Source organism: Scyliorhinus torazame, chromosome 2, assembly GCF_047496885.1.
Source record: "Scyliorhinus torazame isolate Kashiwa2021f chromosome 2, sScyTor2.1, whole genome shotgun sequence".
NCBI lineage: Eukaryota > Metazoa > Chordata > Chondrichthyes > Carcharhiniformes > Scyliorhinidae > Scyliorhinus > Scyliorhinus torazame.
In genome coordinates this window covers 401,087,377-401,109,785 of record NC_092708.1, presented here as the reverse complement: position 1 = coordinate 401,109,785, position 22,409 = coordinate 401,087,377, and the positions used below count along the sequence as shown (strand labels likewise).

The following is a 22,409-nucleotide window of genomic DNA, read 5'->3' as shown; positions in this document are numbered from 1 at the left end:
AGAGATAGTGGCGGCAATGGATGCAGAGAAGGCATTTGATAGGGTGGAGTGGGAGTATCTATGGGAGGTGCTGAGGAGGTTCGGGGATGGGTTTGTCAGCTGGGTTAAACTCCTCTATGGGGCCCCAACGGCAAGTGTAGTCACAGGTCGGCAAAGGTCGGAGTATTTTCGACTACACAGGGGAACGAGACAGGGATGCCCGTTGTCCCCATTACTGTTCGCGTTGGCAATTGAACCACTGGCCATAGCGCTGAGAGACTCCAGAAAATGGAGAGGGGTGATTAGAGGGGGAGAGGAACACCGAGTGTCACTCTACGCGGATGACCTACTGCTGTATATGACGGACCCAGTGGGGGGGATGTCAGAGGTCATGCAGATATTGAGGGAGTTTGGAGATTTCTCGGGATATGGGCTTAACATGGGAAAGAGTGAGCTTTTTGTGATACACCCCGGGGACCAGAGTAGAGGGATAGATGGCCTACCGCTAAGGAGAGTGGAAAGAAACTTCCGATACCTGGGGATTCAGATAGCCAGGAGCTGGGGAACCTTACACAGACTCAATCTGACACGACTGGTGGAACAAATGGAAGAGGATTTCAAAAAGTGGGACATGCAGCCGCTGTCACTGGCGGGCAGAGTGCAGGCAATTAAGATGATGGTCCTCCCGAGGTTCCTATTTGTGTTCCAATGTCTCCCTATACTGATCACTAAGGCCTTCTTTAAAAAAATAGATAGGAGCATCACGAGCTTCGTGTGGGCAGGGAAGGCCCCGAGGGTAAGGAGGGGGTTCCTACAACGTAGTAGAGACAGAGGGGGACTGGCGTTGCCAAATTTGAGCGACTACTACTGGGCCAATGTGGCGATGATTCGTAAATGGATGATAGATTGAGAGGGAGCGGCGTGGAAAAGGTTGGAGATGAAGTCCTGCAAAGGGACGAGTTTAAAAGCGCTGGTGACGGCGCCACTACCGCTCTCCCCAAAAAGAGTTACCACGAACCCAGTGGTGGCGGCAACATTAAGTATCTAGGGGCAATGGAGGCAACAGAGGGGTGTGCTGGGAGCCTCGGTGTGGTCCCCGATCAGGAACAACCATAGGTTTGCCCCAGGGAGGCTGGACGGAGGATTCCAGAGCTGGCACCAGGTAGGAATCAGGAGAGTGGGAGATTTATTTATAGACGGGACGTTTGCGAGCTTGGGAGCGCTTGAGGAAAAGTATGAGCTGCCCCGGGGAAATTTCTTTAGATATATGCAGGTGAGAGCGTTCACGAAACAACTGGTGAGGGAATTTCCGCTGCTCCCGACACAAGGGATCCAGGACAGGGTGCTTTCGGGGGGGGGTGGGTCGGGGAGGGCAAAGTGTCAGAGATATACCGGGAGATGAGAGAAGAGGGGGAGGAGTTGGTGGGCGAACTGAAGGGAAAATGGGAAGAAGAGCTCGGGGAGGAGATTGAGGAGGGTTTGTGGGCTGATGCCCTAAGCAGGGTAAATTCCTCTTCCTCGTGTGCCAGGCTTAGCCTGATCCAATTTAAGGTGCTGCATAGAGCACACATAACGGGAGCAAGGTTGAGCAGGTTCTTCGGAGTGGAGGACAAGTGTGGGAGGTGCGGGGGAAGCCCGGCGAACCACACACATATGTTTTGGTTGTGTCCGGTATTGGAGGGGAGTGACGGGAGTGATCTCGAAGGTGGTGAAGGTCCAGGTCAAGCCAGGCTGGGGGTTAGCTATATTTGGAGTAGCGGATGAGCCGGGAGTGCAGGAGGCGAAAGAGACCAATGTCGTGGCCTTTGCGTCCCTAGTAGCCCGGCGCAGGATCCTACTCATGTGGAAGGAAGCGAAACCCCCCGGACTGGAGGCCTGGATAAACGATATGGCGGGGTTCATAAAACTAGAGCAGATGAAGTTTGCGCTGAGAGGATCGGCTCAAGAGTTCGCCAGACGGTGGCAACCGTTCCTCGACTACCTAGCGGAAAGTTAGAGGGAAGATAGATGGCCAGCAGCAGCAACCCAGGGGGAGGGAGGGGGGGTGAACTGTTTGGGTTTTTGGAGGGGGAGAGGGGGCGGGGGGGGGGAGGGAGGGGGGGGAGTGTTACTTTGTGTTATTTGGTTAGTTTACCATGTTAGTTACACAATGTTATATTGCAGTTGTCATGTTACCTTTATTTTTTTTTTTGATTTGTAAGGGAAAAAATTGTGTTTGAAAACTTTAATAAAATATATTTAAAAAAAATAATATGTCCCCTCGTGACAGCCATTTCCGCCCTGGGGAAAAGTCTCTGGCTATCCACTCTATCCATGCCTCTCATCACCTTGTACACCTCTATCAAGTCACCTCTCTTCCTTCGCTCAAGTGAGAAAAGCCCGAGCTCCCTCAACCTTTCTTCATAAGACATGCCCTACAGTCCAGGCAGCATCCTGGTAAATCTCCTCTGTACCCTCTCCAAAGCATCCACATCCTTCCTATAATGAGGCGACCAGAACTGGACACAATATTCCAAGTGTGGTCTAACCAGGGTTTTATAAAGCTGCAGCAAAACCTCGCGGCTCTTAAACTCAATCCCCCGTTAATGAAAGACACACACCATACACCTTCTTAACAACCCTATCAACCTGGGTGGCAACTTTGAGGGATCTATGTACGTGGACCCCAAGATCCCTCTGTTTCTCCACACTTCCAAGAATCCTGCCTTTAACACTGTATTCAGCATTCAAATTCAACCTTCCAAAATGAATCATTCATGTTAAGTCTTACAACACCAGGTTAAATTCCAACAGGTTTGTTTCACTAGCTTTAGGAGTGCAGCTCCTTCCTCAGGTGAGTGAAGAGGTGGGTTCCAGAAACATGTATAAAGACAAAGTCAAAGATGCAAGACGATACTTTGAATGCAAGTCTTTTCAGGTAATTAAATCTTTACAGGTCCAGACGGTGCGACTGGAGAGAGGGGTAGCCCCAGGTTAAAGAGGTGTGAATTGTCCCAAGCCAGGACAGTTGTTTGGATTTTGCAAGCCCAGGCCAGATGGTGGGGGGTGAATGTAATGCGACATGAATCCAAGGTCCCGGTTGAGGCCGCACTCATGTGTGCTGAAACTTGGCTATCAGTTTCTGCTCGGCGATTCTGCGTTGTTGCGCGTCCTGGAGGCCGCTTTGGAGAACGCTTACCCAGAGATCAGAGGCTGAGTTCCCTTGACTGCTGGTGTTCCCCGACTGGAAGGGAACATTCCTGCCTGGTGATTGTCGCGTGATGTCCATTCATCTGTTGTCACAGACTTCTTACTGTGCCCACCCCAGTCCAACGGCGGCATCTCCACATCACAGCATTCATCTTGAGAGGGCTAGAATACAAGAGCAGGGATGTATCCCTGAGGCTGTATAAGGCTCTGGTCAGACCCAACGTGTTGTGACATTTACTGGTGATGTTTTGATTCAAGCTGCCAACATCATTCGATGCACAATTCACTGGATCATTGGGCAGCACGGTGGCACAGAGGTATACAAAATTGAGGGGCATAGACAGAGTGGATAGTCAGAGGCTTTTCCCCAGGGTAGAGGGGTCAATTACTAGGGGGCATAGGTTTAAGGTGCGAGGGGCAAGGTTTAGAGTAGATGTACGAGGCAAGTTTTTTACGCAGAGGGTAGTGGGTGCCTGGAACTCGCTACCGGAGGAGGTGGTGGAAGCGGGGACGATAGGGACATTTAAGGGGCATCTTGACAAATACATGAATAGGATGGGAATAGAGGGATACGGACCCAGGAAGTGTAGAAGATTGTAGTTTAGTCGGGCAGCATGGTCGGCACGGGCTTGGAGGGCCGAAGGGCCTGTTCCTGTGCTGTACATTTCTTTGTTCTTTGTTCTTTGTGCACAGCACCGCGGTCCCGGGTTCAAACCCGGCTCTGGGTCACTGTCCGTATTTGCGTGGGTTTCGCCCCCACAACCCAAAGATATGCGGGGTAAGTTGATTGACCACGCCAAATTGCCCCTTAATTGAAAAAATGAATTGGACACTCCAAATGTTTTTTAAAATTAAAATAAATTCACTGGATCAGCTAAAGATGGCCCAAATGTCGCTCTCTTGGCAATATCAGATCAGCCTTTAGTTGTATCTCATGCTCAATGCCTATGACAGTGCAGCTGATCAATTGAGTTTCTCAGTCAGGCGGATGCATTCACATAGCCAATAGCTTTTTCTCAAAACTGCATAGATGCAAATACTTTACATCAGTTTTATTTCTCGCTCCCACTCTCTCTCTTTCTCTCTCTCTCTCTTTACCCCACTGTGATTGTTAAAGAGGTAATAGCTCAAAACGCGAGTTTGTGTGTTTCAGAGTAAAAGGACAGATTGGGAAGAGATGCAGCCAGCTTGGTGTGAGTCTGCGGTGCAGCTTTCAGGAGGTGCTACGAGTGTTTCAGCAATGGAGGAGCAGCACTCGAAACCTGCTGCACTTATCCCTTGACACCAAAGATGGAGCGCTGGTCAGGACTCACCTACACAACATTAAGGTAGATGACATTGTGATTTGAGGGATCTGGGAGAGGCTGACCAGATGGCTGGGTGAAGTGTGTGTGTGTGTGTGGGGGGGGGGGGGGGGGGGGGTGCTGCGAAGACTGACCAGATGGCTGGGTAATGTGGGGGAGATGGACCCCATCCCCCCCACCCAACTCTGATTGCAACTCCAAGGAATATACGACGCAAGAGCAAACGTTGCTGAAGGTAATGGCAGAAATTCCCTGTGTGACATGATGGGAAGCTCATCTCTGCTCCTTTCTCTCAGGACCATCTTGTTCGGAGTAACCAGCTGGAAGTCCAGCTTGACAGATTTAAGAGACTCGAGGAAATGTTACGCAGTATCTACGGCGAAGAACAAGCTGCAGCCTTTGAGTCTGAGCTGAAGGAGGCGGTTCAGCAACGTACATTCCTGACTGATGGCCTGTTACAGAGGAGGAGGGAGTTGCAGGTATTCACACAATTACTGCTGTCAATATTAATGAGTAACCACAAGCCCATACTCGGTAAGGGAGATTGCATGATCTGTGCTGCTTATTCAGAGTCAGCGACAGGGTGCAGCTGATGGGTAATACATCGGAAATAGGATTTGGGTGCAGCACTACTCTGTTGACTGCTTAGAACTTGCACTCCGGGGCAGCACGGTGGCGCAGTGGGTTAGCACTGCAGCCTCACGGCGCCGAGGTCCCAGGTTCGATCCCGGCTCTGGGTCAATGTCTGTGGAGTTTGCACATTCTCCCCATGTTTCCGTGGGTTTCACCCCCACCACCCAAAGATGTGCAGGGTAGGTGGATTGGCACGCTAAATTGCCCCTTAATTGGAAAAAATTAATTGGGTACTCAAATTTTTTTAAAAAAGAACCTGCACTCCATTTGCAAATTGTGGTCTCAACTCCACTTTACTTTCTGCCCCATAACCGCTGACTCCTACGTCTATCAAAAATCTATCACTTCTCTCTCTTGGACAGTCCCTCAGTGTTGAGGATGACTTGCTAACTCTCTGGGGAGGTGAGTTCTGTGGGGGCTGAATAGTGTGTTCTAAGGCAAGCGATTCCCACGTGTCGACTGGGATGTTTTATTCATTCGGGAGGCTTTCAGAGTGTCATTGTAACGTTTCCCCTGCCCTCCTAGTGATCGCTTTTGTGGAGCTCTGAGTAGAGCACTTGTTTTGGGAGTCTTGTGTTGGGCATGTGGGCAATGTGACCTGCCCATTACAGCTGGTCGAGAGTGACCAGTGCCTCGATACTGGGCATATTGGCCTGGGAGAGGACTATCGCCTATCCTGCCAGTGGATTTGCAGGATTTTGCGCAGGCAACGTTGGTGATATCTCTCTTTGGATATGGGGTGTCTGCTGTACATTGTCCATGTTTCTGGTGCATACAGGAGGGCGGGGACCCCGGCTGCTCTGTACACCAGGAACTTGGTGCTGGACTTGAGGTCTCGGTCTTCAAATACTCTGTTCCTCAGGGGACCGAAGACTGCAATGGTGCATTGGAGTTGTTGCCAGATTTCGTTGTCGATGTTTGCTCGCACCGAGAGGAGGCTCCTGAGGTATGGGAAATTATCCACATTGTCCCAAGGGCTCACCGTGGATCTTGATGGTCGTGGGCAGTTTTGTGCGGCAGGAGCGGGGTGGTAGAGAACCTTTGTTACCTGGATGTTTAGTCTGAGGCCCATTTGCTCCTATCCGTCGGTGAATGTGACGAAGGTGGTTTGTAGCTCGGCCTCTGAGTGCGCACACACAGACGTCGCCCACATACTGCAGCGCGATGACTGAGGTTGGGACGGTCTTGGTTCTGGCCTGATGGTGTCGGAGATTGAACAGCTTCCTGCTTGTCTGGGAGGTTAGCTCCACTCCAGCGGGGAGCTTCAGGGTGACGGGGTGGAGTGTTGCTGCGAAGAAGATGAAGAAGAACGTTGGTGTGATAACACAGTCCTGTTTGACCCTAGTTTGCACACGTATTGGGTCTGTGGTGGTTCCGTTAGTGAGGATCACGGCTTGCATCTCATCGTGTGGAGCAGTGAGAGAAGAATCATAGAATTTACAGTGCAGAAGGAGGCCATTCGGCCCCTCGTGTCTGCAACGCCCCTTGGAAAGAGCGCTCTACTCAAGCCCACACCTCTACCCCACCTTTCTGGGCACTAAGGGCAATTTAGAATGGCCAATCCACCTAACCTGCACATCTTTGGACTGTGGGAGGAAACCGGAGCACCCGGAGGAAACCCACGCAGACACGGGGAGAACGTGTAGACTCCACACAGACAGTGACCCAAGCCGGGAATCGAACCTGGGACCCTGGAGCTGTGAAGCCACAGTGCTAACCACTGTACTACCATGCGAGCAGCAGAATGTGAGGAGGATGCTCCACAATTCCTCATGGCTGACAGAGTCGAAGGCCTTTGCGAGATCAAAAAAGGCCATGTACAAAGCTTGATGCTGCTCCCTGCATTTCTCCTGGATTTGTTGCACGCTGAAGATCCTGTCCATTGAATCTCCTGATGGGCGGAAAACGCACTGAGACTCAGGAAGGAGCTGTTCAGCCACTGGGAGGAGGCGGTTGAGGAGCATTCTTACGATGACCTTGGCAAAGAGGAGCGAACCCCCCGCTGTAATTTCCGTAGTTGGAACTGTTATCTTTCTTGAAGGTGGTCCCAATTAAGACATCTGAGATTATTTGGCATGCTCTTCCAGGAAAGGGTGATGAGGCAGTGAATTCTTGTCAAGAGTGAATCTCCCTCGCATTTTAGGCCTTCTGCGGGGATTCCATCTGTGCCGAGGCCTTGTTGTTCTTCAGCTGTCGGATGGCTTTGTCGACCTCACGGCGAGCTGGGTTGTGCTGAGATGGTGGCGGGTAGCGTGTTGCGGGATGGTGTCGAGAATGATTGTGTCGAAGGCTGTGTCTCGGTTGAGGAGGTTCTCGAAGAGCTCTCTCCAGCGAGCTCAGGCGTTGACTGCCTCTCTGTCTTTGATGAGCGCCTCTCCGTTTCACGCTCTCCTGGGACCCTGGGTACTCGGACCGTAGATGGTTTTGATTGTGCTGAAGAAGCTGCTCACATCGTGGTTGCCGGCGAGTTGCTGAGTCTCCGCCCTTTCCACCCACCATCTGTTCTTTAGGTCGCGGGTTCTTTGTTGCTCCTCTGCCTCCAGTTGTCTGTTGGTTTGTTTCCTCGCACTCGTTTTGGTGGAGCTGCCAGTTCAGGAACACCTTGTGCTGGATCTCCTGATCGTTCCCGTCGAACCAGTCTTGGTGTTTCCTGGTCGAGAGCCCGAGCGTCTCCTGACAGGTTCTGACTATGGCAACTTTTAAGACTGACTAGGCACTGTGGACGTTCTGTGGCCCCGGCTCGCTGGTTGTCGCCAGGCTAGCTGTCAGGCGCCGACTGAGCAGGTCTTTCTTCTCTGGCTCTCTGAGTCCAGCGACATTGAGTCTCCTGCAGCCAGTGTGGGCTGGGGCCAGGGTGATGGAGGTGGTCAAGCGGATTAGTCTGTGGTCAGTCCAATGGTTGTCGGCTCCGATCGAGGCGGGGGTGATGCGGACATCTTTGTGGTCCCTTGCTCGGACGATGATCTAGGCTATTCGGTGGCGGTGCTTGGAGGGGGCGTGTTGCCATGAGGTCTTCTGCTTGTCCTTCTGGTGGAACAGGGTGTTCATGACCAGGTCACGTTCTAAACATTTTGTCAGGAGGAGGATTCTGTTGGTGTTTGTTTGCCTTCCCTGTCTAACACGCCTTTCCAAAGGTTTCATAGAAACCCTACAGTGCAAAAGGAGGCCATTCGACCCATTGAGTCTGCACCCACCCTCCGAAAGAGCACCCTATCTTAGCCCCCACCCCATCCCTGTAACCCAGTAACCCCACCTAACCTTGTTGGACACTAAGAGACAATGTATCATGGCCAATCCACCTCACCTGCCCATCTTTGGACTGCGGGAGGAAACTGGAGCACCCGGAGGAAACCCGAAGGAAAACAGGGAGGAAGTGCAAAAACTCCATACAGACAGTCACTCAAGGCCAGTATTGAACCCAGCTCCCTGACGCTGTGAGGCAGCAGTGCTGACCACTGTACCATGGTGCCGCCCTTCCCGTTTGCATCCTTCCCGACTCCAGCATTGAAGTCGCCGCAGAGAATCAGCTCGTCTACCGTTGGGATGCGGGACAGCGATTGTCTCTTTTGTCTTGTCTGTTGTATCTAAGGTTGGGCCATTGGCACTGACGGCCATGATGTGCTGTTTCTGGGCCAGGGAGAGCCGTAGGGTCATGAGGAGTTCGCTCATCCCACAGGGGGGGCTCGTTGAGACTTCTGACAAACTCATTTCTTTACGGCGAAGCCGGTCCTGTTGGGATGACCTTCTACTGGTTCGCTTTTCCAGAAGAAGCTGTAACCACCACCTTGTTCTTAAAGCTGGCTGCCACCTGTCAGTTGTCTTGCTCAGGGCAGTGATGTCAATGTTTTCCCCTGATTCCCATTGACTCCAGTTTAGCTCTGGCTCCTTGATGCCACACTCGGTCAAATGCTGCCTTGGTGTCGAGGGCAGTCACTCTCACCTCACCTCTGGCATTCAGCTCTTTTGTCCATGTTTGAACCAAGGCTGTAATGAGGTCAGGAGCTGAGTGACCCTGGCGGAACCCAAACTGAGCGTCCGTGAGCAGGTTATTGCTGAGTAAGTGCCGCTTGATAGAATTGTTGATGACTCCTTCCATCACTTTGCTGATGTTGGAGAGGAGACTGATAGGGCGGTAATTGGCTGGGTTGGATTTGTCCTGTTTATTGTGTACAGGACATACCTGGGCAATTTCCACATTGCCGGGTAGATGCCAGTGTTGTAGCTGTACTGGAACAGCTTGGCCTTTCTAGCGATGCTCAGATCTCATGAATGAATTTTTAAAAATCATCTGACTTCCTGGGAGCAGCAATGTAGAAGGTATGTGGTCAAATGTACATGTTGTAATAGTCTTAACGCAGAGCTTGCTTCTCGTGTGCCCACTCAAGATTCACTTCCATATTTTGATAATTATGTCAGCGATGCTGATTTTATACCAATCAAAGGCAAAAGTGTTGGAGGTGCTCAGCAGGACTGACAGCATCTGTGGAGAGCGAAAGAGTTAACCTTTCAGGTTGATGGCTTTTCATCAGAATTGGTAAATATTAGAAATGTAAGACGTGTTACTGAGCATTTCCAGTGTTTTCAGTTTTGATTTCAGATTTCTAGCAGTATTCTGTTTGTCTTTGACAGGTGAATTGCCAAGATCCGACTGATCACAAGCTGTTGTTGAAGAAATTTGAAGAGTGGCTAAAAAATGAAGATCGGAAGCTGGCAAATATTTTAGCTGCTGAAGGTCCCAGGAGCAGCAAAGGGACAAAAAACAGAAAACAAGGTCTAAAGGTCAGAGAGATTTGCAACCCTGAAATTGATAATTTATTAACCTGGAATATTTGTGACTGTGTATTACTAAGCGGCACGGCTGCATTGTGCTATCAGGGAGGATTAGCACTGCTGCCTCACAGCGCCAGGGACCCGGGTTCAATTCCGACCTCCGGTGTCTGGCTGTGTGAAGTTTGCACTTTCTCTTCATGTCTGCGTGCGTTTCCTCCGGATGCTCCGGTTTTCTCCCACAGTCCAAAGATGTGCAGGTTAGGTGGATTGGCCGTGATCAATTACCCCTTAGTGTCCACAAAGATGTGTAGGTTAGGTTAATGGGTTAGGGCGGGGGAGTGAGCTTGGGTGAAGTACTCTTTCAGAGGGTCAGTGCAGATTCAAAGAAATGTACAGCACAGGAACAGGCCCTTCGGCCCTCCAAGCCCGTGCCGAGCATGCTGCCCGACTAAACTACAATCTTCTACGCTTCCTGGGTCCGTATCCTTCTATTCCCATCCTATTCATGTATTTGTCAAGATGCCCCTTAAATGTCCCTATTGTCCCTGCTTCCACCACCTCCTCCTCCTCCACTCTAAACCTTGCCCCTCTCACCTTAAACCTATGCCCCCTAGTAATTGACCCCTCTACCCTGGGGAAAAGCCTCTGACTATCCACTCTGTCTATGCCCCTCATAATTTTGTATACCTCTATCAGGTCTCCCCTCAACCTCCTTTGTTCCAGTGAGAACAAACCGAGTTTATTCAACCGCTCCTCATAGCTAATGCCCTCCATACCAGGCAATATCCTGGTAAATCTCTTCTGCACCCTCTCTAAAGCCTCCACATCCTTCTGGTAGTGTGGCGACCAGAATTGAACACTATACTCCAAGTGTGGCCTAACTAAGGTTCTATACAGCTGCAACATGACTTGCCAATTCTTATACTCAATGCCCCGGCCAATGAAGGCAAGCATGCCGTATGCCTTCTTGACTACCTTCTCCACCTGTGTTGCCCCTTTCAATGACCTGTGGACTCGATGGGCTGAATGGTCTCCTTCTGCACTGTAGGGATTCTATGATTGGGAGCAGTTTAGAATTCAGCACAGAAGAATTAAGGGATTGATTAAAAGGAGAAAATAAAGTACGAGAGTAAGCTTGCAGGGACATAAAAACTGAATGTAAAAGTTTCTCGAGGAACGTGAAGAGAAAAAGATTGGTGAAGACAAATGTAGGTCCCTTACAGTCAGAAACAGGGGAATGTATGATAAGGGACAAAGAAATGGCTGAGCAACTAAATACATACTTTGGTTCTGTCTTCACAAATGAGGACACAAATCAGATACCAGAAATGTTGGGGAACGCAGGGTTTAGTGAGAAGGAAGAACTGAAGGTGATCAATATTAGTAGAGAAATGGTGTTGGGGAAATTGATGGGATTGAAGTCTGATAAATCCCCAGGGCCTGATAATCTGCATCCCAGAGTGCTGAAGGAAGAAATAGTGGATGCATTGGTGATCATCTTCCAGGATTCTACACACTGTGGAACTTTGTGAGTTTATGGACTGCTCCAAGTGCTGTACTGCAGGGTCGTCATAAACCAGCTCATAGGCTCCAAGTTGTGGTACTGGCTGGTCACTTTGACCCCTCCGCCTGACTTTGTCACTTGTATCCAGAAAGCTCTTAACCGGTTCTTCTGAGTTGCACTGGGTCGCTGCGGAGTTCTTGAGTCTTCCGCTTGAGGGGGGCAGTCAGGCGGTGGTGTGCCTTCACACCCAGGTGGCGATTTTCTGTCTTCAGGCTTTGCAGCAATGCCTCTACGTCGAGCCTCCTCCACGATGATGTGCCCCTGGCGACGTATTTCTTCCACGAGGTCCGCACGGCCCGAACTACGACGTGCAACTCCTGTTCGTTGACCAGCGCGGTCTTCGCAGATCCTTGCAGGCGCTGCTCATCTTGTACCTGGACCTTCTCGAAGTCCAGAGGCATGGTTGCCACACGCCGCAGCTCCCCCCTGTCAGGAGCAGTGGCTGTCGATAGTGAGCCGGTGCTGAGGAATCTGCATCTCCGCCAATATCTATTTAGGTGGCTGGCGAAGTGGAAGGTCGTGGCTGCCGGGGTGACCAGAATCGGGGACGTGCTTGGTGGCGGCGGAGTGGGCTGGATGACACCCTACGAGCTTGCTGAGCACGCAGCGGTATCCATCTGGCTCGTGGCTGATGCCATCCAAGGCCTCAAAATGGCCATGCTCAGGCCTGAGGGCACTCTCTGTCTCAAGGCGGCGCAGATGTGCGATGGCATTCCGTCTGAGCAGACCTCTGCTCGGACGGAATTCCACATCCAACTCCATCTACAAGTTTGCTGACGACACGACCACAGTGAGTCGGATCTCGAACAATGAGTCAGAGTACAGGAGGTAGATAGAGAACCTCTTGGAGTGGTGTAACGACAACAATGTCTCCCTCAATGCCAGCAAAATTAAAGAGCTGGTCATTAACTTCAGGAAGCAAAGTACTGTACACACCCCATCGGGGCCGAGGTGGAGATGGTTGACAGCTTGAATTTTCTGGTCCACCCACGTCTACGCTACGACCAAAAAAACACAACAGCGCCTATACTTTCTCAGGAAACTAAGGACATTCTGCATGTCCACATTGACTCTTACCAACTTTTACAGATGCACCATATGAAATGAAAATTGCTTATTGTCACAAGTAGGCTTCAAATGAAGTTACTGTGAAAAGCCCCTAGTCGCCACATTCCGGTGCCTGTTCGGGGAGGCTGGTACGGGAATTGAACCGTGCTGCTGGCTTGGTCTGCTTTCAAAGCCAGCGATTTAGCCCAGTGCTAAACAGCCCTTTATCTGGCTGCATCACAGCCTGGTATGGCAACTGCTCAGCCAAAGACCGCAAGAAACGACAGAGAGGCAGGAGATACAAAGTCTGAGAATACGCACAAACCGATTCAAAAACAGCTTCTTCCCCACTGTTACTAGACTCCCAAACGACCCTCTTATGGACTGATCTGATCTCTTCACATATCTCTACTGGGTAGTACTGCACTCTGTATGCTTCACCTGATGTCAGTGTCTTACGTATTTACATTGTGTATTTCATATTTGCCCTATTATGTATTTTCTTTTCATGGACAAATGATCTGTTTGAGCTGCACGCAGAACAATACTTTTCATTGTACCTCTGTACACGTGACAGTAATCCAATCCAATCCAAACCACATTGGCCACAAGTTCCAAAACCTCCCTCGGAGGCTGGTGTCCCACAATCCTAGCCGCCTCGCGGAAATACGTGGTGGGGTTTCCTGTACGGGCTGCTGCTGCACACCTTCCTCGGCTCAGGGATGTCGGTGCCTTCCACTTCCTTGCCCTCGCCTGCCGCCTGGACACGCCGTGGCGTGCCTCGTTGCTGTCCAGTGGCGGAGGTCCCCACTGGAGGTCCCTCTACAGAGGTATCCTCCCCCTAAATCGATTCCCGGCTTGGGTCACTGTCTGTGCGGAGTCTGCACGTTCTCCCCATGTCTGTGTGGGCTTCACCCCCACGACCCAAAGATGTGCAGGTTAGGTGGATTGACCACGCTAAATTGCCTCTTAATCGGAAAAAAATTAATTGGGTACTCTAAATTTATTTTAAAAAACCCTTGCTCTTTGGATGGGGAAAAGACCAGAAAATACCGCCTTGAGCGGGAGCCACCAAATGTGGGAACGCTCACTCCATGGCCGGCACCGACGTCCCTGAGCCGAGGAAGTTGCAATTTATTCTAATTGAGGCGTTTAAACTAATGAGGCATTGACAGTAGATGGCACTCTGAGGAATTCAGAAAAAGGATAAATATAATCTTTTATTGTCACAAGTAGACATACATTAACACTGCAATGAAGTTACTGTGAAAAGCCCCATAGGGCGCGATTCAGCGGACAAATGTTGAAGTCCGCTTTTGGGCAGGTTTCTCGGTGGCTGCAGTGCCAAAAAACACCCTGCTATTCAAGGAACAAAAAAAAGTACAGAACAGGAACAGGCCCTTCGGCCCCCCCAGCCTGTGCTGAACATGATGCCCTAACTAAACAAAACCTTCTGCCCTTAGTATCCCTCTACTTCCTCCCGATTCATGGACCCATCCAGATGCCTCTTAAATGTTGCTAATGTGCTGCTTCCACCACATCCTCTGGCAGCGCGTTCCAGGCACCCACCACTCTCTGCGTGAAAAACGTACCCCGCACATCTCCCTTAAACTTTCCCCCTCTCACCTTGTAGTTGTGCCCCCTTGTAATTGACATTGCCACCCTTGGAAAAAGCCTCTGATTATCCACCCCTCTATGCTTCTCATACTTTTGTAGACTCTATCAAGTCTCCCTTCAGCCTCCGTATTTCCAGTGAAAACAATCCTAGTTTATTCAACCTCTCCTCACAGCCAACACCCTCGAGACCAGGCAACATCCTGGTGAACGTTCTTTGCACTCTCTCCAAAGCTTCCACGTCCTTCTGATAATGTGGTGACCAGAACTGCACGCAATACTCCAAATGCGGCCTAACCAAGGTTTTATACAGCTGCAACATGATTTCCCAACTCCTGTTTTCAATGCCCTGGCTGATGAACGCAAGCATGCCATATGCCTTCTTAATCACCTTGGCCACCTGTGTTGCCACTTTGAGGGAACTGTGGACCTGCACGCCCAGATCCCTCTGTATGTTAATGTTCCTAAGGGTTCTGCCATTTACAGTATAATTCATACCTAGATTTGATCCTCCAAAATGCATCACCTCTCATTTGTCCGGATTAAACTCCATCTGTCAATTCTGTGCCCAATTCTCCAATCTATCTATATCGTATTGTATCCTCTGACAATCCACGGCACTATCAGCAACTCCACCAACGTACTAATCAGACCACCCACATTTTCCTCCAGAACATTTATACACACTACAAACAACAGAGGCCCCAGCACTGATCCCTGCGGAACACCACTAGCTACAGATCTCCGATCTGAAAAACACCCTTCCACCTTCCACTACTCTCTGTCTTCTATAACAAAGCCAGTTCTGTATCCATCCAGCCAGCCCACTCCGGATCCCATGTGATTTTAATTTTTGTACAAGTCTGCCATGTGGGACCTTGTCAAATGCCTTACTAAAGTCCATATAAACTATGTCCACAGCCCTTCCCTCATCAATTTTCTTTGTCACCTCTTCAAAAAAAACTCAATCAAGTTGGTGAAACATGTCCTTCCCCATACAAAGTCATGCTGCCTGCCCGAGGCTCACCGAACAGGTGTCGGGAATGTGGCGACTAGGGGCTTTTCACAGTAACTTCATTTGAAGCCTACTTGTTACAATAAGCGATTTTCATTTCATTTCAATTAGTCTATTTTCCTCCAAATGTGCATATATTTGGGGAGAATGGGATCAAAGGCTATGGGGAGAAAGCCGGATGAGGCTATTGAGTTGGATAATCAGCCATGATCGTGATGAATGGCGGAGCAGGCTCGAAGGGCCAAAAGGCCTCCTCTTGCTCCTATCTTCTATGTATCTATGTATCCTGTCCTTCCGTATCTTTCCCAAGAGCATCCCCACCACTGATGTCAGGCTCCTATAATTTGCTGGATTGTCCCTGCTTCCTTTCTTAAACAAAGGAATAACATTGGTTATTCTCCAGTCCTCTGGAACCTTGCCTGTGGGCAAAGAGGATGTGAAGATATCTGTTACGGGCCCAGCTATTTCTCCCCTTGCCTCCCGCAGTAACCTGGGATAGATCCCATCCGGCCCCGGGGACTTGTCTACCTTAATGCTATTTAGGAGACTCAACATTTCCTCATTTGATATAAGACCATAAGACATAGGAGGAGAATTAGGCCACTCGGCCCATCGAGTCTGCTCTGCCATTCAATCATGGCTGATATTTTTCTCATTCCCATTCGCCTGCCTTTTCCCCATAACCCCTGATCCCCTTATTAATCAAGAACCTATCTATCTCTGTCTTAAAGACACTCAGTGATTTGGCCTCCACAGCCTTCTGCGGCAAAGAGTTCCACAGATTCACCACCCTCTGGCTGAAGAAATTCCTCCTCATCTCTATTTTAAAGGATCGTCCTTTTAGTCTGAGATTGTGTCCTCTGCTTCTTGTTTTTCTATATATTTTCTATATATTGACGTTCTCAAGAACATTCACAAACCAACCCTGATCTCAACATCGGTCTTGTGCTTCTCCCTGGCGAATACCGATCATTAAGAATTTCACCCACTTCTTGTGGTTCATAGACATAGAATTAGACATAGAATTTACAGTGCAGAAGGAGGCCATTCAGCCCATCGAGTCTGCACCGGCTCTTGGAAAGAGCACCCTACCCAAGGTTAACACCTCCACCCAATCCCCATAACCCAGTAACTCCACCCAACACTAAGGGCAATTTTGGACACTAAGGGCAATTTATCATGGCCAATCCACCTAACCTGCACATCTTTGGACTGTGGGAGGAAACCGGAGCACCCGGAGGAAACCCACGCACACACGGGGAGGATGTGCAGACTCCGCACAGACAGTGACCCAAGCCGGGAATCGAACTTGGGACCCTGGAGCTATGAAGCAATTGTGCTATCCACAATGCTACCGTGCTGCCCCGTGCTGTTCCATGCATAACTTCCTCCATTGACCTTGAGTGGGCTTTTATTGCATATATTAGGAGCAAGAGGGAATCAAGAGAATAATAATAATCTTCATTGTCACAAGTAGGCTTACACCAACACTGCAATGAAGTTACTGTGAAGATCCCCTAGTCGCCACATTCCGGCGCCTGTTCGGGGACACAGAGGGAGAATTTGGAATGTCCAATTCACCTAACAGCACGTCTTCCGGGACTGGGAGAAAACCGGAGCACCCGGAGGAAACCCACGCAGACTCGGGGAGAATGTGCAGTCTCTGCACAGACAGTGACCCAAGCCGGGAATCAAACCCGGGACCCTGGCGCTGTGAAGCAACTGTGCTAACCACTGTACTACTGTGCTGCCCGTGAGGAGGAACTTCTTCACTCAAAGGGTTGTGAATCTGTGGAATTCCCTGCCCAGTGAAGCAGTTGAGGCTACCTTGTTGAATGTTTTTAAGGCAAAGATAGATTTTTGAACGGTAATGAGATTAAGGGTTATGGTGAGCGGGTGGGTAAGTAGAGCCGAGTCCACAAAATTATCAGCCATCATCTTATTGAATGGCGGAGCCGGCTCGAGGGGCAGGTGGCCGACTCCTCCTAGTTCTTGTGCTCTTCGTCAGTGGTTAGATGTCTAGACCTATTGTATGCTTCCTTTTTCCTTTTGACTAAGCTTACAATTTCCCTCTTCATCATGGCTCCTGAATCCTGCCATTTCTATCCTTCCTTTTTGCGGACATGCTAGTCCTGCACTTTAATCAACTGGCCTTTAAAAGTCTCCCACATGTCAGATGTGGATTTGTCCTCAAATATCCGCTCCCAATCCACATTCCCCAGTTACTGTCTAATTAGGATGGAATTGGCCCTCGCCCAATTAAACACCCTCACCCGTGGGCCACTCTTGTCCTTATCCATGATTATTCAAAATCTTATGGAATTCTGGTCGCTAAGCCCAAAATGCTCCCCCACTGAAACATCAATCACCTGGCCAGGCTCATTCCCCAATACCAAGTCTAGAATGGCTCCCTCCCTGGTCGGATTGTCAACATACTGGATCAAAAAGCCCTCCTGGACACATCTAACAAATTGCTCTCCATCCGAGCCCCTGGCTGTAAGGGATTCCCAGTCAATATGGGAGAAGTTTATTTTGACCACGAGGAGTTTCTCCCGCTAAGACTGCGCTTAAGAGTTGATTTTGACAGCAAAAGCGGCTGTTCGGAGATCAGGGCGCCATTTTGATCACCTCTGATCTCCTCCCCACACTGCCCTCTTTTCAGACACCCCCATTTTATCAACCCCACCACCAAGCCCCCCAACCTTGTTGAGAACCCTGGGAACGCGCCACTCCAATTGATGAGGCCCAGCCTGATCGCTGGGGATGCCAACCTGACATTTGGGCTCCCTGCCACTGGCAGTGCCTTGGCATCCTGGCATGCCACCCAGGCACTCAGGCAAGAGCCAGCGGCAGAGCCAGGGTAACACCCTGCCCTGTCCCCGACAACCCAGGGGTCTGCAAAGGCCTGCGAGACCCCCCCCCCACCCCCAAGGTGCCGTTACGCCTGGTTGACTTTTGTATGGACCAGTAATATACGGCGCTCCGACGAGGTGTATCAGGCGCGGCCGTTGATCCCGGGCATCGGGTGAATCTGCCGTCCGGATAATTAAATATGCAGATCCCAGTGAGGGCAGGATCCAGATCACACTGGACAGCAAGTCGGGTGATTCGTGATCAGCCCGCCGCCCGGTGCGGAGCATCATGCCATTCACCTGTTGCACCTGGATCTGTGCCAGGCACAAGGTCGTTGCAGAATTGTGTTCATAATCTTAGAATAAAAGTTGACTGACAATCTGTCTTCCTATTTTTGCACATCATACTGCATCTGCCATTCATTTGCCCACTCACTCAGCCTGTCCAAATCACACTGAAGGATCTCTGCATCCTCGTCACAGCTCACCCTCCCACACAACTTGGTGTCATCTGCAAATTTGAAGATATTACATTTAGTTCCCTCATCTAAATCATTAACATATATTGTGAATAGCTGAGGTCGTAGCACCAATCCCTGCGGTACCCCACTAGTCACTGTCTGGGCAGCATGGTAACACATGGATAGCACTGCGGCTTCATAGCGCCAGGGTCCCAGGTTCGATTCCCCGCTGGGTCACTGTCTGCACGTTCTACCGGTGTCTGTGTGGGTTTCCTCCGGGTGCTCCGTTTTCCTCCCACAGTCCAAAGACGTGCAGGTTAGGTGGATTGGCCATGATAAATTGCCCTTAGTGTCCAAAAAGGTGAGATGGGGATATTCGGTTATGGGGATAGGGTGGAAGTGAGGGCTTAAGTGGGCCGGTGCAGACTCGATGGGCCGAATGGCCCCCTTCTGCACTGTATGTTCTATGTTCACTGCCTGCCATTTGCAAAAACATCTGTTTATTCCCACTTTGTTTCCAGTCTGACAACCAGTTTTCTATCCATCTTGTAAGGACCCGTCCTGTTGATTCTCTTTTTTCCTCTTTCTTTATTTTTGCTATTATCATTTTGATCCTTGAATGCTTATCTTTAAATCGAGCAGGGGAAATGGGGAACTTGAAAGTTATTATGTGCCGTCTTCGACAGAAAAACTCAGACTTTTTGGCACCCAAGAGATCTGTGAAACTCTGTTTATTTGGTTGGCTGGTTGCCAATGAATTGGCCCAAAGGCTGTATTCTGCCCAGTCACAGGCAATGATTGGATCCTGCCTGAGTAGGATGATTTTTCAGAGAGCCAGGGAAAAGTCAGTTGGAGACCCGGGCACTCGGAGAAAAGGACCTGCCCCTCGCTCCTTGGTGTATTCTCCAGGAAAGCTGCTGTATTTCTGAAACTGCAGACACCTGAAACAAATCTACAGTGAAGACCATTACAGACTGGAAACTGAAACCTTGAACTGAAAGCCTTAAAGGAAGGTGTGCTAGAACAACCATGTGAAACAAAGACTCTATTTACTTATTATTTGATACCCCTCTTCTCTCCTCTGTATGTCTGTGGTGTGTGTATGTCTGTGGTGTGTGTATGTCTGTGGTGTGTGTATGTCTGTGGTGTGTGTATGTCTGTGGTGTGTGTATGTCTGTGGTGTGTGTATGTCTGTGGTGTGTGTATGTCTGTGGTGTGTGTATGTCTGTGGTGTGTGTATGTCTGTGGTGTGTGTATGTCTGTGGTGTGTGTATGTCTGGTGTGTGTATGTCTGTGGTGTGTGTATGTCTGTGGTGTGTGTATGTCTGGTGTGTGTATGTCTGTGGTGTGTGTCTGGCTGTGGTGTGTGTCTGGCTGTGGTGTGTGTCTGGCTGTGGTGTGTGTCTGGCTGTGGTGTGTGTCTGGCTGTGGTGTGTGTCTGGCTGTGGTGTGTGTCTGGCTGTGGTGTGTGTCTGGCTGTGGTGTGTGTATGTCTGGCTGTGGTGTGTGTATGTCTGGCTGTGGTGTGTGTATGTCTGGCTGTGGTGTGTGTATGTCTGTCTGTGGTGTGTGTATGTCTGTCTGTGGTGTGTGTATGTATGTATATAAAGGGTGGGGCGAGTTTCAGTGAGGGTTTCAGAATTAGATAATAGTTGACCTGTTGTATTTCCTGCATATTTGATAGTTAATGTTATTAATAGTTTAATTGTCTTTAAATGTACAAACCTGGTTTCTGTAGTTATTGGGCATCTAAGACCCAAAGACTTTGGGTGTTTTTCTAAGAAATATTTATTAATTTCAAATGTGTTGCTGACTGCACACCAGTCCAGAGGTTGTAACAATCTCAATACACTACCCCAATCCCATGCGCTTTAATTTTACACGCTAATCTCTCATGTGGCCCTTTGTCATCAGAAAATCCATATAAACCACATCCACTTGCTCCCCCTCATCAACTCTACTAGTTACATCCACAAAGAATTCCTGCAGATTTTTCATAAATCTATGCTGCCTCTGACTGATTCTAGCACTATTTTGCAATTGCTCTGCTCTGAAACCTTTGATAACAAACTCTAGAATTCTCCCCACCACCGACATTGGGCTGACTGGTCTATAATTCCCTGTTATCTCTTTACCTCCCGTTTTAAATAGTGGTGTTACATTAGCTACCCTCCAATCTGCAAGGACTGTTCCAGAGTCTATAGAATCTTGGAAGATGACCACAAATGTATCCACTATTTCTGGAGCCACTTCCTTAAGTACTCTGGGATGTAGATTATCAGGCCCTGAGAATCTATCGGCCTTCAATCCCATCAATTTCCCCAACACAATCTCTTTACTCATATTGATTTCCTTCAGTTCCGCCCGGTCATTAAACCTCGTGTTCCCTAACATTTCTGGTATTTAAATTAGTGTTCCTTGGTGAAGACAGAACCAAAGATTGTGTTTAGTTGTTCAGCCATTTCTTTGTTCCCCAACATTTCTGGCATGTTGTTCAGTAATTCTAGGGCCCTTCTTTCATGGTCCTCATTAGTACAGGATATAGCGATAATAAACTATAAACCACAAAACGACCTTCCAAACTACAAGCGGTAAAAATAGTAAATACTTACCCAACAGTACCCACTACTTACCAACCAGCTCTCTCCCTGGCCTCTACTGCTGCAGCAGGGCGAGACCAGTTTCTGAAGATTTAAAAAGTTAGAAAACAAAGTTTAAAAAAAAAAAAGCAAAATGCACCACTATCCCCTCTGCACCAAATTCCCATTGTGCTCCAAATACTCGAATTCCACACTCACCCGGGCTGTGTCTCCCTCAGGATCTGCTCTCTCCCACTGCTCGTGCTCAAAGCTCACTTTGTGAGAGACCCTGGTGCTGTATTTGCCCCTTTCTTAAATGTGTTACTTTAGTAGGTGGAGCTGGGAATAGAAAGTATTGATGCACAAACTATAATCTGCCAGACACATTTCTTGACTCGTATATACAGTATTCATAGTATTTTTACAATAATTACAACATCAAGAACATCACAATCCTATGCTTATTGGAGTGAATTGGATTTGTTTATTGTCACGTGTACCGAGGTACAGTGAAAAGTATTTTTCTGCGAGCAGCTCAACAGATCATTAAGTACATGAAAAGGAAATAAAATAAAATACATAAAAGAAAATACATAATAGGGCAACACAAGGTTCACAATGTAACTACGTAAGCACCGGCATCGGATGAAGCATACAGGGTGTAGTGTTAATGAGGTCAGTCCATAAGAGGGTCGTTTAGGAGTCTGGTAACAGCGGGGAAGAAGCTGTTTTTGAGTCTGTTCGTGCGTGTTCTCAGACTTCTGTATCTCCTGCCCGATGGAAGAAGTTGGAAGAGTGAGTAAGCTGGGTGGGAGGGATCTTTGATTATACCGCCCGTTTTCCCCAGGCAGCGGGAGGTGTCAATGGAGTCAATGGATGGGAGGCAGGTTCGTGCGATGGACTGGGCGGTGTTCACGATTCTCTGAAGTTTCTTGCGGTCCTGGGCCGAGCAGTTGCCATACCAGGCTGTGATGCAGCCAGATAGGATGCTTTCTATGATGCATCTGTAAAAGATGGTAAGAGTTAATGTGGACATGCCAAATTTCCTTAGTTTCCTGAGGCAGTATAGGCGCTGTTGTGCTTTCTTGGTGGTAGAGTCGACGTGGGCGGACCAGGACAGATTTTTGGAGATGTGCACCCCTAGGAATTTGAAACTGCTAACCATCTCCACCTCGGCCCCGTTGATGCTGACAGGGGTATTCTCAACTTCAAAGCAACCATTAAACATGCCTCCATTATGACGTGGCCGCCCCAATGTCATTGAGCCATCTCTTTCTGTGCTTCCAACTGGCTGCTACCATTTTGCAGTAATGCTGAGAAAGAGCTCGATTTCTTTCAAAATATATCAGCCATTTGCCATTAAAACTGTCTGTTCATAACTATCACAATTTGAAGATGGTCA

The 22,409-nt window shown here is 49.1% G+C and overlaps 1 protein-coding gene across 4 annotated transcripts in view; it reads left to right on the top strand.

Annotated features, from left to right (window-relative positions):
* syne3 (spectrin repeat containing, nuclear envelope family member 3) overlaps positions 1–22,409 on the top strand; it is a 177,367-nt gene that overhangs the window by 108,888 nt on the left and 46,070 nt on the right. For all 4 annotated transcript variants that reach the window (XM_072494475.1, XM_072494474.1, XM_072494472.1 and 1 more), the window contains 3 exons: positions 4,322–4,496; positions 4,769–4,951; positions 9,735–9,884. In XM_072494475.1, coding sequence (XP_072350576.1) covers positions 4,322–4,496; positions 4,769–4,951; positions 9,735–9,884 — 508 coding nt within the window. The remainder of the gene's footprint in view (positions 1–4,321; positions 4,497–4,768; positions 4,952–9,734; positions 9,885–22,409) is intronic.